The 15,779-nt window shown below is 43.7% G+C and overlaps 2 protein-coding genes across 2 annotated transcripts in view; one reads left to right on the top strand and one right to left on the bottom strand.

Moving 5' to 3' along the window:
• Positions 1-7,137, top strand: part of LOC133932760 (collectin-12-like) — a 30,165-nt gene extending 23,028 nt beyond the window's left edge. The window contains exons 4-10 of the mRNA XM_062379592.1: positions 2,500-2,586; positions 2,678-3,721; positions 3,937-4,434; positions 5,019-5,155; positions 5,285-5,394; positions 5,975-6,120; positions 6,234-7,137. Of these exons, the coding sequence (XP_062235576.1) occupies positions 2,500-2,586; positions 2,678-3,721; positions 3,937-4,434; positions 5,019-5,155; positions 5,285-5,394; positions 5,975-6,120; positions 6,234-6,259 (2,048 nt within the window). The 3' untranslated portion in view covers positions 6,260-7,137. The remainder of the gene's footprint in view (positions 1-2,499; positions 2,587-2,677; positions 3,722-3,936; positions 4,435-5,018; positions 5,156-5,284; positions 5,395-5,974; positions 6,121-6,233) is intronic.
• Positions 7,138-7,214: 77 nt separating this feature from the next.
• hacd1 (3-hydroxyacyl-CoA dehydratase 1) lies at positions 7,215-14,418 on the bottom strand. Its single transcript, XM_062379594.1, has 7 exons — positions 14,256-14,418; positions 11,881-11,998; positions 11,749-11,767; positions 11,564-11,652; positions 11,151-11,272; positions 9,331-9,509; positions 7,215-8,493 (listed from the first exon to the last, which is right to left on the bottom strand). Exons 1-7 carry the CDS (start codon positions 14,372-14,374, stop codon positions 8,411-8,413), a joined length of 729 nt encoding a protein of 242 aa, XP_062235578.1. The 5' UTR covers positions 14,375-14,418; the 3' UTR covers positions 7,215-8,410.
• Between the last annotated feature and the right edge of the window lie 1,361 nt (positions 14,419-15,779).

Consider the following 15,779-nt stretch of genomic DNA (forward strand, 5'->3'; position numbering starts at 1 on the left):
GCACTGGAGCGCTGCTGTTTCAAGGGAACCACTGCTCAGCCTAAACACACTCTCAGCTCCAGATGGTTATGAGGAGACCCAGAGTTTTCTCTATGCACTTAACACGTGTGCTTCTCTCCCTGTTCCATCGCTGACCCACACAAACGTCCTCTGTGGGTTTTTATGTTTCGATGCAAGACATTTTCAGTGACCTCTTCCTTTTCCCTGCAGCACGTTGTCTAGATTGACGTTAGGGCTGCGGAGGATTTAAATCTAATTGATTTCTTCAAAGTCTGGAAGGAAAGTGACTGGAGGAGAGGACATGACCCGTGTGGTTTCCCTATCATCCTCTCAAGAGTAATTTTAAATAGGCACACAAATGGTCTCATAGAAGCAAAGCATCCTCAGTGGTGTGGTAGAAAGGAAAGTGGATGACCCTGGTTGAGTGTCTTCTGTAATAAACTTTATTTGTACAGCACCGTTCATACAAGAAATGCAGCTTAAAGTGATATACATACAATATAGATAGGAGATCAAAATAAGTTAGAAGACTTTCCCCTTCTTCCCACTATCCACAACATTTTATTTTTGTGGCCTGAGAGGCCTTAAAAGTTTATCCCCATCTTTTCTAACATTAGTACATGTACAGTAGTAGTCGTGCATCAAGGTTGAACATGCTTGCTCAATAAAGCGTGGAGTTTACAATTCACTCACTGCATCGTAACTATTTATTACTCTTTCTGACTTTGTGCTTATGGGGAAGTTGGACTTTACAAGACATCCTGGACTGAGTCGACACTCAGTTTCAGGAACCACCCACACAAGAGCTGGAGAGACTTCACTCTGTGTACAGCACAGCTCGTTTTACAACGTTTGAAGTCTTCTGCCAAAGTAATGCTTCGCTCTGAGGCCCCCGATGCAATTCCAGTTTCTTCGCATGTGTGTTTTATGGTTAATTTTGCTGCAGGGTGATGCAGCAAGGTTCTCTGAAGGCCGGCATAGGAACAGAACGGATGGAAAAGGCCCAAAGGTTTCTGTGCGTGGGAGTCTGTTTGTGTCGGTTTCAGTTTCCAGTGTGTAAGTGTCGTTGAAAGAAACAATGTGCCTCAGGTGGACGTGAATCAAAGTGTGTTTTGTGCTCTAGAGCGCTGGACTGTATGTTCCTGTGTTTCTGGAAACATTCACCATTTAGTTTTCTGTGTGGAACATTTCTTGTCCGACTGATCATTTGCTCTCATGACTGAAACCTGAAAGTTAGGATTCTGATTCGTCAAAGAGGGCGAAGAAAGCAAACAAAAAACCGCACTGACCATATGGTGTTACGTCTGTAGATGGAAGAATACATTTCCATGTACTGCTGAGGTTTTTAGATTTAAAGGGATGGTTTCACATTTTGGAAAATATACTAGATTAGCCTGGATACAGGGTGAAACATTCACCCTGGATTGGTCCAACGCTGTCTCCAAACATGACCTGAAGTCTGGGCATTTTCAGGAAAATGTCTGGAAAAAATGTCTTTCTACCACAAGACGGATATAAAACTGGAAAAATATAAACATCTGGACGTATAGACGATGTTGTAAAAATTTAAACTTGAAAAGACAATACGAATTGAGAGGTTTTGGCGATATTGGGATATTGGACATTTTCCGGAGTCTGGAGAGTAACAGAATTCTCCTACCAGCATCTTTTGAGATCAACAATAAACAGATTCAAACATGTATTGTTTGTTAAATTGGTACAAACTGTGTGTAGTGTAATAACAAGCAGTTCTGCCCGTGTCTGTGGCAGCGACATCCTTTATGCTAAGCTACCTGGCTGCTGGCCGTAGCTCCATATCTGTGTGGAATCATGTCTTTCTTGTGTTGTGACCTCTGGAGGTGGCGGCCCTGTGGCTCAACTGACCTCCACACAGCTTGGACACAGCTTCCCATCAGAGGAGCTCATGCAACTACCAGTTAAAAGAAGTGTCCCCCTGGCAAGGCTGGTGGTAGATGTGGGCTGATTCCCTGGAATCCCAGACACATTCCAGAGGAAATGAATGCTGGTGTCGCTGGTGGGGGCGTGAAGAGCCTCCGTGCCACAGCGTCTGTCTCCTCTGGGCCGTCTTTGATCCGTTCTGTTTACAGAAGACACCCCCTAGGTCACTTCCTGTCCCCGGGGCCCTCAGCAGTGTCTCCCCCGTCTCTGTCATTGATCACTCCACTGCATCTTTGCTGAATCACAGTTTCCTCCTCCCTTCCTCTCTCTTTTTGTCAAATTCTACCTCTTCTGTCTCGGACCCTGAATGTAATTGAATTACCTAGAACCCCAGAGATTAAGATAATCAATTCTACCATTATTACATGCCTACAAGATTTGTAGAAGCATTTCTTATTGTATATGTCAGTGAATTTCATTGGTTTCCTCTCTGATCCCTTTCATAAATGATGTCTGTGGTTGCAGGCAATTCTGCTCTGTTAATAAAGGTGGGATCCTGTGATGAGACTGACTAACCTTTGTCCTCCTGCTTTGTTTCAGTGGTGCAAAGAGTCGACAGCGTGTCTGAAGGTATCGCAAACTATGGAGGGAAGATAGTTGCTGTTGAGACTGATTTGAAAAAGCTCGGTAAGTCTCGAGTACAGACGCAGGATTATCACTGTGAAAGTGAAAGTGAAAAAAAAAACAATTTAATCAATTGTGGAAATTTCTACTTTAGACGATCAAACGGGAGAGAAGTCGGAGAACACCACCACAGAGATCCAGACTTTTAAGAACAACATCTGGACCCTTCAGAGGCAGCTTGCTGCAGTGGAGGAACACATCAACAGCGATCAAGTTAAGCTGAGTCAGCTGCAGAACATTGGCTCAGACATCCAGAGCACCCAGGGCTCCATCCAGGGCGTCCAAGAGAGCAACACAGCTACCTTACGCTTTGTAAATGGCACCCTTCAATCTTACGGCAGCATCATTGATAGTCTGCAGGAAGACACGGTCCAGCTGCAGGCGGAACTGACGCAGCAGGTGAGGCTCCAGAACCAGGCGCTGTTCAGCATCAGCAAACTTAACCTCACCCAGGCCCAGCAGAGAGGCCTCATCGGCGCTCTGCAGCGCTCAGTGGATGACACCAGCCAGGCCATCCAGAAAATGCGCAGTGACTTTCAGAACCTTGAGCAGACAAGCCGACAGACTCGCTCCGACGCCGAGTGGCTTCGGGGTAAAGTGGAAAAATTGGAAACCTTGGCCAGCAATGCCTCGACTCTGGCCAGGGCCAACAATGATGGCCTGGATGATGTGGGATCACAGCTCACTTTAATGACCAACCAGTTCCAGAACACCACCAGCCTGGCTGAAGCTCATGACCAGACCTTGAGGGAGATTATGGATCAGCAGAGGGACTTCAGCAACCTCACGTCCACCAAGTTTGACCGGCTGGAGGTTCGCCTGGATGAGTCCGAGCAGAGTATGGACCGCGTGACCGGCAATATCAGCTTCACCACGCAGCTCTTGGGCGCCATCAACCTGAAACTGAACGACTTACGCACTTGTTCCTTGACAGTAGGCCGTCACTCTGACTTCTTGTTAAACCTGAACAGTAGTGTGAATGACGTGAGGACAGAAGCATCAGGTCTGAGGTCACAGCAGGAAGAGCTGGCAGCCCGTGTGGACAAGGAGGTCACCAACCTCTCTATTGTCATGGAGGAGATGAAACTGGTGGACACCAAGCACTCGCAACTAATAACCAACTTCACGATTTTACAGGGTGAGGGATGTGCTTCAAATAAATACAATCAGTTGCTTCGTTGAGTTGGTTCGATACCACTCTCATGACTAGCACAGTAAATATGAAGCTTGAGCCAGAAGCCAGTTAGCTTAGCTTAGCACAGAGCTAAGCTTAGCTAACTGGCTGCTGGTTTTAGCTTCACATTTATCGCATACTAGATGTGTAAATTTTAACTAGTAATTTTTGTGTTTCAGGTCCACCTGGTCCCAGAGGGCCAAGAGGAGACAGAGGATCTCAGGGGTCATCTGGTCAGCCTGGCCAAAAAGGAGAGAAAGGGGAAAAGGGTGGTCCAGGGATACAAGGACCCAAAGGAGAGAAGGGTATTCCAGGATTACCAGGTTATCCAGGGTCAAAAGGTCCACCAGGCCAAACTGGCAACCCTGGGTCCAAGGGCACCCGGGGATCAGGAGGCCGGGCTGGTCCTCCCGGAGGTAAAGGCGAGCCAGGTTCTGCCGGTTTGCCTGGAAGAGATGGACAGTCTGGCCCACAGGGGGCACAGGGCCCACCAGGTATCAGAGGCTCAGTGGGACCAGCTGGGGAGCCAGGGCCAAGGGGCCTGCCCGGACCACTGGGGCCTCAGGGGCCAGCAGGGCCACCGGGACATCCAGGGATCCCATCCCAGGTTCCATCAATTCCTATGGAACCTGTGTCTTTGCAGGATGAGGCAGTAGCTCCTACGCTGTGGGCCCCAGGTAATTTTTCCTCATAATTTTTGTTATAACATATTTGCTCTGATGTAGAGATCAAATAATATAAGTTGCTTCTTTATCATCCTAAACTATTGCATTGAGTCAGCTAGCATGACAATATATAGAGACATAATAATGTATGTCGTAAGATTCAACATATTCAAATATTATTTCTGTCAAGCATAGAGTTAACTTGCAGGAACTGGTTATCTTAGATTATCTTTTTGCTTAACTTAGTTTAGCTAGTGCTGGGAACAATGGGAAACAGCTAGCCTGTCTCTCAGGGAACGAAATCCCCCTACCAGCAGCAGGAGCTTTGTGATAAGTGATGGGTGGTAGCAAATATACCTGCTGACTGTAGCTTGATTCCGTATTTACCCTACAGAAGAGATAAGTATTAATCTTCTCCTTGCCTCTGCCGTGAAGGTAATGTTTTCGAATGCTTGTTTGCTTGTTAGCAGGATTAGGCAAAAACGGTTTACCATGAAATCTTGTGGAGGGCTGGGAAGCGACCAAATTCCATTTTGGAGTGGATTTCCCTGGTGATGCCTTTCAATTTGGTAAATGCATCACTCCATGTTTTGCAGGATGCCCGGCTGAGTGGGTAAACTTCAGAGACAAGTGCTACTTTTTCTCCAAAGACCTGCACAGTTTCGATGACGCAAGAGCGACGTGCAAATCCAAATCTGCTTCGCTGCTGATCATCAGCGACATGGAGGAACAGGTGACTAGTTATGACTCCATCTCTGTCCCTGAACAGCTAATGAAATTCCCTAATTGGATCTATTTACATGTGTGTCATTGCTCCGTAATGTGTCAGGAAATTATGTTTTCTGTCCTTGTGTGACCTCAGACTTGGCTACAGAAGCAGGCGTTTGGAAAAGGTTATTTCTGGATGGGTCTGACCGACAGGGAGGAGGAGAATGTGTGGCGCTGGTTGGACGGGACTCAACCTGCTTTCACGTCAGTATTAAATCAAAAACGACATCTATCATAGGAAAGATTTTCTGTTCCTGGGATGGAGATTTCATTTCAGGGCAAAAAAAATCCACTGCTTTCCAATAATAATAACAAGCACTGAGCATAGAAATTTAAAGATTAAGCCGCGGGTTCTGCAGTTCCATGAAATAACACCAAATAAACACTCACATTCCTGTGAAATCTCAAACTTAATGGTACTTCGTGACTTGCAAAACTCCCATTTCTCAATTCTGCTGCTCCTGTAAACAAAACACCTTAAAATCCATTCAACCGTCATTTACACAAGGTCCAATGAAAGCAGTGACTTATCTTTTTGAACACTGGACAACAGAGGCATTAATCCAACATTGAGGCAAACATTGAAAGTTGTGAAATTCATCTCACCAGTATTAAATCAAATCTGAAAGCAGAATCCTGGGATCTGCACTTGTATCTTACTATTGCAGATAAAGAAATATTCAATCATGGAATTCCTCCTTCTTTCTTCTGTTGCTTTGGGTTTCAACTACAACTGCAGATGTAATAATGTGATGTAAGATCGCCCCCTGTTGTTTGCCTGCAGGAAGTGGAAGCCGGGTCAGCCTGACAACTGGGGCCATGGGCATGAAACAGGAGAAGACTGTGCCGGGCTCATCCATGAAGGGTTATGGAACGATTTCCTCTGTGAAGATCTCATAAGCTTCATCTGTGAGATGGAAGCGGAGGCTCGTACGTCCATTTTTGTCTTTTCTGTGGCTGCTTTTGTTTGTTTTTCTTTGCAGCTGTTTTCTTCTTGCTCAGAAATTGTGTTTCCTAATATTGTTCTGTATCTTTTTCTGCAGTTCTTCTACGATCGCCCGGATCATAGCGATGTCTTGCCAGCGAGTTTGCAGTGAGCAGCTAGACTTCCCCTGTGAAGAACAGGTCCACGGACGCAGCTCATGGAGAGAGTCCTTACGGAGAGAGCAGAGGGACAAATTTAAAATGAGCCGGGGGCTGCAGCGGAATAATGTCTCTCCAACACTGAAGAGATGCCTTTCTCCTCCTGAGTGAAAACAAGTCCAACTTCACCAGCAAGTGCAATACAGCAGGGCGACCACAGACGGAGGAGACTTTTTTAATTTTTCAAATTACCAAATCATCAATATGTATATTGACAATTTGGTGATTATATTTTGTATGGTTATTTGAGATGCATTCAATAAAACTGTATTCTATGAGCAACTGAGTATCTGAATGTATATATCATTATGCAACTTTTGTAGGAAAACAAATTCTATGAAGCCAAATGGACTTAACCATAGGGCTTTATATAGCATGTGACATGTGTTGTATTAAAGAGAATATAAAGGTACAAATACATGTAGCTGATGTGCTATCTTTGAGGAACTGGTATCTAACCTCACGAATGTCTATATAGCATTTTCATTTATATGAGTACGAATAAATGAAGTATTTACACATAAACAGAAAAAAAAGTCCAAGTCAAATGTTACAGTTTAATACTCTGTGTATGATGATGCAGTATTTTGTGATTATGAGATTTATTTTTCCTTACTACAGACATATGTATGTTTATATATATATTTGAGAATCTGTGGATCCTAGCTACAAATAGAAAATGAACCTTTTTCTGCCCTCAGGTATTTCCTGTTTTAACAAAAAACATTTGATTTTAAACATTATGAAAGATGAAGGAAACACAAAATAAATATGTAAAACCCGAGATGCTTGTATACATTTCCACACACGTTCAGATATGAGATCGCTGATACTTAAATTTCTGCTTAACTGATGTGTGAAGGTCATCACAAAGCTCTGTGCAGTATTGTAGGATTTAGTTTATTGATTTTGCACAAAAAAAAAGGTATTTTCACATTTCTAATCTCTTTCTTTGACATTGACTTTTAGTGTTATTCTCCTCTCTATCCCAGAGTATAAGCAAAGCGGTTGATTTTCTTAGATATGCAGTTGCCTATGCAGTCAACTAACTTACATGTCCTCTCAATCGTTTTCACATCCTGCTGCAGGTCAAAACTCCAATTTACAATCCGTCCTTCAGCTGCACAGAAGATTGAAACGATCTTACAATAGCACCTTTTGTAGGAAGGGAATCTAACTACCTATGTATGAACATGGACATCAGGTTCTCGATTAAAAACTAAAACAGAAACAGCGACTGGAGACTGAAGGGTGCATGTGGTAAATTTGAATTGTAGCACTGCGACTTTTCCAATGACTCAAATTACAATCCAGTAAATGAGTCTGACACAATGAACATCAAGGCAACATGAAGTAACGCAGGACTCGGGCCTAGTGAGACAAAACGTTTTAAGTTTGAGCTGGGTTTGCTCTAAGTGATACGGTATGGGAATAAATCATTGTGTTAAGAAATAAACCTGCTTTTTTCACATTGCATCATTTGAACATAAAGGTAAAACAAACGTACACAAAAGAAGCACTGTATTGTCTAAATGTAGATTTATTGATATGATGAATATTTTTCTCTTTGTTAAACCTGCTTTACAGCCACTCTATGTTTGTATAAAACCTGTGGTGGTGGAATACACCTGAAAACAAAAAAAAAAAGGGGCAATTTTGTAAGATAGGAGGTGACACTGGGACTCTTACAACTTACAAACGTCTTCCCATGTTTCATTTCAAATTTCCCCCGCAAGTGCGGTGACTCGTGTGTTTCATGTTTGGTGCAACAAGACGCAGCGAGGCTGATGGGTAAATTTGTGCTGAGACACAACGCCAGGCTTCCGTCTCGAGCTCCAGCAACACTGGTTTGGATTGTAAACATGTTTCCTATATAATCACTCAGGTTAGGGATCAAACCTGTAAAGAAACAACTTAGGAGGAGTTATTGCTGGTGGTCGCCATCCTCTCCGCGGCCCGTCCCGTCCTGTGCAATGTAGAGTGTTAACGGCGATGATGTGAGCGGTGGGGGAGGAGGGGTGAGGGTGAGGGCTGTGGAGGCAGGCTGGCTCAAACAAAGGCCCGAGGTGGTGCACGTCTAGACGTCCTTCTCCACGATGACCTCCCCATGAAGCACCCTTCTCCTCTGCCGCAGCATGTGGAAGAACAGCTGAGGAAACACTGGGGAACAAGGAAAAAAGGACGAATCACAGAATAAATACTTTAATCCGGGACATTTTCCCAGAGTTTCCCGTCTGAAAGCGGCTTTAGAGCTGAAGTAAACCTGAAAGTCACAACTGTAACGGACACACAACTGTGAACACAACCTAGACTAAATTCTTAGACAAGCAGGACACTGGATGTATTTTTATGAAACAATTAATATACAATATGCCAATTACAATATAAACATCTGTGTATATAGTTTCAATACAGCATCTAAAAACAGGCTACTGTCTTGTACTGGATATTGTTCAGCTGTACAAGTATAGGATGAGTCCTCTGCTACATTTAGCATCAATCAGTTGAAAAGACATAATTTAATAAGTGAAATTAGGTTGAATATTGTAGGAAAACTGTTCAATTGCTTCCAAGTAGAAGCAGGAACATGATGATACTGACGATATAGTGATGCAACACTTCTCTCAACCATGTACTCAAAATATCCCTCTCTTTAAAATGCACTGGTCCATGTTATAAATCACTGGGCGGGACAGTTTGATGACAGGCCACTTTATATGGTAATTTTATCTTTGAACTTATATCTGAAACCAATTTACCTTCAATTATCTTCATGAGACAATCTAGAGTATAAACGATTAAAAGTTAAATCACACAATAATATTTGTTCTATGCTGTCAACTCCTCGACTATTTTAAATCTCAAATCCCTGGCCTCTTATTTAGAACAGTGCACGTTAGCTTTATTTTCTGCAGCAGGGAAGTTGAGGCTCAAGGATCCAAGGGCATAATCCCCGAGGCTAAAAAAAAACAGTGTCAAAGTGAAAATGCTGCTTACGTGGGATGTAGGACAGCATGACGGCGATGAGGCAGTAGTAGTAGTCGAACGACACGTTGTACTTGTTGGGAAGCCTCATGGAGTACATCCCGGACCTGCGCACAAACGGCAGAGCGGCGTAAATGGTGAACAGCTCTCCGACGACTCCCAGAGGGTACAGGACGATGAAGAGGTTGTATCTGGGAAGGAAAAGAGAGAGGCATGTATTTAAAATCCAGAAGCGTCACACACATGTACAGGGATGTTAACACACTCACATGCATGGTCAAAAAGCCCCCCCCCACACACACACACACACAAACACTTTGAAAAGAAGGTTTATTGTGGCACGATGATGTAGTGAGCAAAGCTTCGGCCTCCGACAACTGTCAGCGACTGGATCGCTGCACTAAATGGCCGACTGACAGCGGCCTTGGATAGATTTTGACAACTTGGCATACACACACAAACACACACAAATGAACACACACACAGTCCCTTGTGTTTGGATGATAACTGATGTTTACTGTGCATGTCGGCTGTACTTTTATAGACTGGTTAAGAACGGCACATCAAACGCTGGTCCCTTAAAACTCAGAAAAGAGCGATTAGGGTTGAAGGGAATGTCTCTTTGTAAAACACCCGAGGTGCAAAAAACGATTCACAAACTGTCATCTTCTCGTCTTTCTCTTTGCAAAGGTCGGTCCCTGCACTAAAGTGTGGGCTGGCGACTTGGTGACGGCTCCAGGCCTCCCGGGTGCGACATGCGCCATGACTCAGGACTGCAGGAGATCCTGTATTTAGTCGAGAGCGGAGCAAAGGCTCGGGGGAGCGTCTCAACGGATGTGAGAGAAATGTTGGGCGAACATTCCATGACCAAAACAGATGGTCTTAAAAACGGGAGCAGCTGAACATGAGCCCCTCTCCGGGGGCCTGGCGTCTCCGCCATGCTTAAAGAAAGAGGCGAGGGGGTGGGGGGGCAGGGAGGAGAGGGCCGGTCAGCGCAAAATAAAACAAAACACAGGAGGCTTTCAAGGAAAAATGAATTATCACCTGGTGATTACACGACACAAAAGAGGGGGACGAATATTTAAATAAGTCGAAACCCAGAGATCATCGCACAAAGTAAACGAGTTGATGAAATCCTTGAATTTCACTTTTTTGATGCACCATCTCTCTCTCTCTCCCTCTCTGATGCCAGGCCTGGGTGCTGGACAGATATCAATGTGTACAGCTGACCGCCCAGCGACTCCAATTTCACTAGCGAGGCGACGCCCGGCCAGACTGCCACGTCACAAGAGCTCTTCATACAGTAGAGAGCAGTGGGTCACGTCACCCGGCGGCCCGGAGATGTGTCCATCATCACGACATGTCACTCATCGTGAGAAATGTCTCCTTGTTGTCGTTCTCATGCTTCAAACTAAGGATGTTTATGATTCATAACTGTATATTTTTCCATTTTTAATTAATCAAAATGAATTTTTGTATCAGATCTTGCAGTTGTATGTATAAAAAAACATTTAACATTAAAAACAATAATTTGTTTGACTTTTAATCTACAGATAATAATAAAAAATATCTGATTAAACCCTGAAATGATTACGTTCATCATTATCAGTGTTGGTAGTTAGTTCACCCAGACAGAGAACAGCTAACAAGGTGCTAATCAATAACCAAACACATGCTTGTTCTCCCTGTGTTAGCCGCGCGACACCTAATACACACACACACGACTCGGCTACTTTCTGGACTTTACCACACACGACATGCTCAGACACAATGTCCGACTCATTAATGACAAGTCAAGCTCATCCCAGCCTCGGGGCACTGCTATTCTCCACCTGGCCCATTTGATGAAGTACGGCAGGTGGTGGAGCAGGTTGAATGTGTAGTAGGAATATCTGGTGATCTCCGTCACCGTCCACACAACCAGGAATAGGATTACGCTCTCTTCATTCTGGATCTTCAGTTAAATCAGGGAAATGGCAAAGTGAGATGTTTGCATGAGTCAAACCTGCTGCTGTTGATGCTCCTGTTACCTGTGTTTGATTTTATCTGAGCAAAGATAAGAAGTGTTGAAGGTATACAACAAAACAAACTGTGACCCAGAAATCCCAGAATTTACTTGAGATTACAGAGCTACATTATATAAGTATACATATATATACTCTACTCTATGTGTGCAAACTTGTAATGAAGAGTTCTTACTTGCATTCTCTCACTTATGTAGAATGTTGTCTTTATTGTAAGTCACCTGTCTGATGCTGTTGGTGATGAACCAAACCATGAAAATCCGTGAACACACTTGAACCCCGGTTACAATCACAGACGTCCTCACGATTCCTACGGCACAGCACGAGAAACCAAAACCAATGATTAGTTGAAATGTAAGAAAAGGGGCCTGAATTTGAATGTAAAGTGACTAAAATCATCACATACCAATGGCACAATGTCCCACCTGTAAGAGGAGATACGTGAAATGAATTGCATGTATAATATTCTATCCTATCTCCTTTCTAAAAAGTGATTACGATCCATTCTTTATATTCAGTGCTCTGCTCGGCCTCTTACCTCAACTAATGCAAAGGTCTGGAAGAACTTGAGTGTCCTCGCTATACTCCTGTACAGACCCTTGTGTGTGCCTCTCTGGACATAGAAGCGCATCATTGAAATCGCCAAAACCAGCCACCTGCAGAAAATAACAACAATATCACATAAAGGCCCCAGTTAACATGGCTGAGAACCCCAACCCCAGCACAACATGGAAGGAAACTTGGATCTTCTCCAGGTGCCTGCATTGTTATGTAAAACTCAATGTATGTTATGCATACTGATAAAGTCTCCAGCATTACTGATCCTGCCAGTTTTGGGCTTCGGACACTAAACCACGAGCAGACAGTTATTTTGTTAAGCATCTGAAGTCACAGTTGCAGCATCGACACCAACTGAGGATACCTGGTGCAGAGTACATGCTCATAATTTAGTATGAGTAAAGAAAAATGTGAAAGTGGGCCACTGAACCAAAGTAAAAGACTATGTGTGAAGAACCTTTGTGGAACCATCTTAAAGCAAAAGTTGAGGTGAGCATGAAAACACAGTTTAATTTTCATCATTTTCATCGAGAGTGAAACTGACAGAAGCCTCACATTACATCCAGTAACAACATTAGTTTGCTGACTTGCACCAAAGTCTTGCTCAACTACTTGATAAACTGTTTCTGTAGAAATATACAAAACAAAGTAAAATATTTATAAACGGAGTGAATATCACACGTTCAGTTTAAACCTGCTCCTCCTGAAACATGTGACAGATTCAAACGTTCAGTCAACCAAAGCCGACAACTGATATTAGCACGTGCACATATTAAGGCTGTTTCACTCATGGGAAGCTTCTGTAGATGTATGGATCCTTTTCATCAAACTGAGTCCTGACTCTGCAACGTGCAAAACACTGTGGAACTGAAACAGTGGAGAAGGAGATTCCTTCATAACAGACCACAGCCATGAAAGATTATCTCACAGAGCTGTTTACAGGGTCACTGGTATTAACAACTTAGTAGGTGGACCGCTGGATGGGAAACACAGTGCAGCTGCAGCTAACGATTATATATGTGATTGATTAGCAAATGTGTGATAGATTAACAATACGCTGAATATAAAAAATATGATGAAATATTAAAAGCAAAAGCCAATTATATTTATTATAATAAGTGTAAGTGGTGACAGCGAGTTCAGCTGATGTCACAGTTCTGAGACTTTAAACCTTACGTTCATTTGGCCTTTTTAAATTATAGCTTTATGCTTTTGTACAAATTTAAACCACAAACATTAAACTGAATTTGAGCTTCTTTATAGGTTAAGAACGTGACATGATGGATGATAAACCATCAGTACTCTTCACTGTTTAATATTGAACTGTATCAACCCAGCAGCCTCAAAGTTGTGTTGAAAACCAAGTAAATTAAATTTGTCCAGTAGAGCTACAAAAACTACACCAGTATTATTATCACAACTTAATCATTACCTGTGGCAGCGTTCTTAAAAACTCAAAAGATGTTTAGTTTGTCCAGTCTGGGCTACTGTAATAAACATGGCAGCCTCCGTAGAGAGGACCCTCTTCTGATGTAAACATACAGTGTGTAAATATACAAGATCCATTCTATGGTTAAGAAGTTGTACAATTTAGATGATTAAATTGAAAACATCACTAGGAGTATTTTATATTGAATTTCTACCATTAGATCAATTTCACCTAAATCTTTCACCCTGGACCTTTAAGGTGAAGGAATACTTTAATACACATTTTAATACAGAGATAAAAACACAGATTGTCCACAATAAAAAGGCCAAATGTGAAATGTTAAGCACTTTCTCAAACCCATCAGAGCAGCAGATATGAAGCTGTTATCGACTATCGATCCCCTGAGAGTTCAGATAAGTGTTGATCCTCATCTTTCCTCTTTGACAACAAACGACACAAACTTTGTTTTGAAATCCACTGATAATTTCAAACAAACAAAAAAGTTTGTGTTGTTGCAGGGAAAAGTGGCGGACGAGCGTTTCCCAGGCTGAGCTCCAGTGTCACTGTCAGTCCGGCTATACTTATCACTACAGTGGGAGCTGTGGGCCTCCAGGCGCTCAGCCCTATTTGGACACGGCTGCAGCGCCAGTCTGTCACTTTAACCCAACACCATTCATTCATTTTACAGCCCTCACTTTAACCCGGTTTAGTTTTTTAGCACGTTCCCCTCAGTGTTACAATTCCCTCTGGTTTCCTCTCTGAGTGCGTCTGGACAGATCCAGGGATTCGAACGGGCGCTTCGGTCCTGCCACAGACGCACAGTCCTATAAACAGCAACACGGGCTCCGGGGGGGTTTTCATGGAGCCGATCAACTTTTCTCTTATTAATAGGGGAGAGGTGGGGGGGCGCACGGTGACGCACGTACCCGGCGGTCATGGCGATGTTGTAGAAGGTGAGCCATGCGGTGGCGACGGCGCTTTTCGTCCGCTTCTTGTTGTTGTTTTCCTTCTCCTCGACCGTGCCGTCCTCCTCGCTGGACGCCATGGCACCGGGGGCAGGGTGGGGAAGTCGGGGAGGGGAGCGGACAGCTGGGGCTGCGAGGGAGGGGAGCGGTGGGGGGTCATCCATCCATCTCTACCCGAGCCGATCCCCCCTCTCTGTGTCTCTGCTGGGACAAGTGCGTGGCCTGCCGGTGGGTCAGGGGCTGGTACAAGTCCACACATTTAATTAAGTCCCTCAGTCCTATTTCAAATTTTTGTAACTACATGGGCGTAGCTAGAAGTTGTGGAGCCCCTGGGGGAATACTACTGGGGGGGGCAATTATACAGGAAATGGGCCCTTTAATTATCTCCTCACCACTTTGCCAATGGAGGGGTGGGTGAAGTGTTTGAGTCCCTTTTGGATTTTCAGGTGTAAACAGCGTTGCAGCCAAATCCAATATAATTGAAGTAACAGGTGACACCTCCTCAAACGTAAAAAAAACAACCCCTGCTCCTGTGGTGTCATCCAAGGGTCCAAAAGCCCTATAAACTATGGTGGCATGTTAATAGGGCTGATGTAATTTCTTACGTATACGTTCTGACTGTGATGTCCGGTCTCTCCTGAAGAACTAAGTGCTGCTCAGAGGGATTATTGTGAACCTCTGTGTTGCAAACACATCAATGGCTGAAGCTCTTTGCATGTGACCATCACCTCCACCAGCTTCTGGCAACAAACCACATCCTGGGGCATTGAGAGCTTTGGAGGCAACCTTAGCAAAAGTAGCTCAATATTATTTACTATATCTATTTGAAACTGCTGATTACTTTTGCAAGGAAGACTGAAAACCTTAGCTGTAAAACCAACCATTATCCTTTACTTATTGTCTTGAATTGAGTCTGGGTCTGGGTCCAGGGGTCGTGCTACTCAGGTTGTTAGAACTACAACTCGAGCGGCTGTAGTCCTATCACAGAGGGCCAGACAAGAGGGGTAGTGTTTACACACAGAGATCACCCTGTGCTGGTCTGAGGACTGCTGTCATCTCTCACTGCCTGAGAACCTGCATCCTTGCAATATCTAAAATTAGCTCCTCTAATGGCACCGCGTATAAATGTGTGTAAACTAAAGATGGCCCCAAACATAGTCCAGGCCCCCTGATCTGGTTACTCGATCAAGTGTCCAGGTGTCTCTCAGGTCGTGACCTCAAGACTAAACAGGTCAACTGCGTTTTCACATCATCGTTAGCTTGAACACACAAAGATGGTAGGAGGAGACTGCGGCCTGTGAAATCATTTGACCTCTCATTTTGGGTCATTGTTTGGTCGGCCTTTGGCTTTTTATGGGAAGAATGAACCATGTCACTGTCATTATTATGACATTTATTGATAAATCTGAATTTGGGAAAGATAATCCATTAGGTATACCTGTAACATTTGTTTCCTCTTTGCATTTTCTGTGCAGTTATTATATT

Source organism: Platichthys flesus, chromosome 21, assembly GCF_949316205.1.
Source record: "Platichthys flesus chromosome 21, fPlaFle2.1, whole genome shotgun sequence".
Taxonomy (NCBI): domain Eukaryota; kingdom Metazoa; phylum Chordata; class Actinopteri; order Pleuronectiformes; family Pleuronectidae; genus Platichthys; species Platichthys flesus.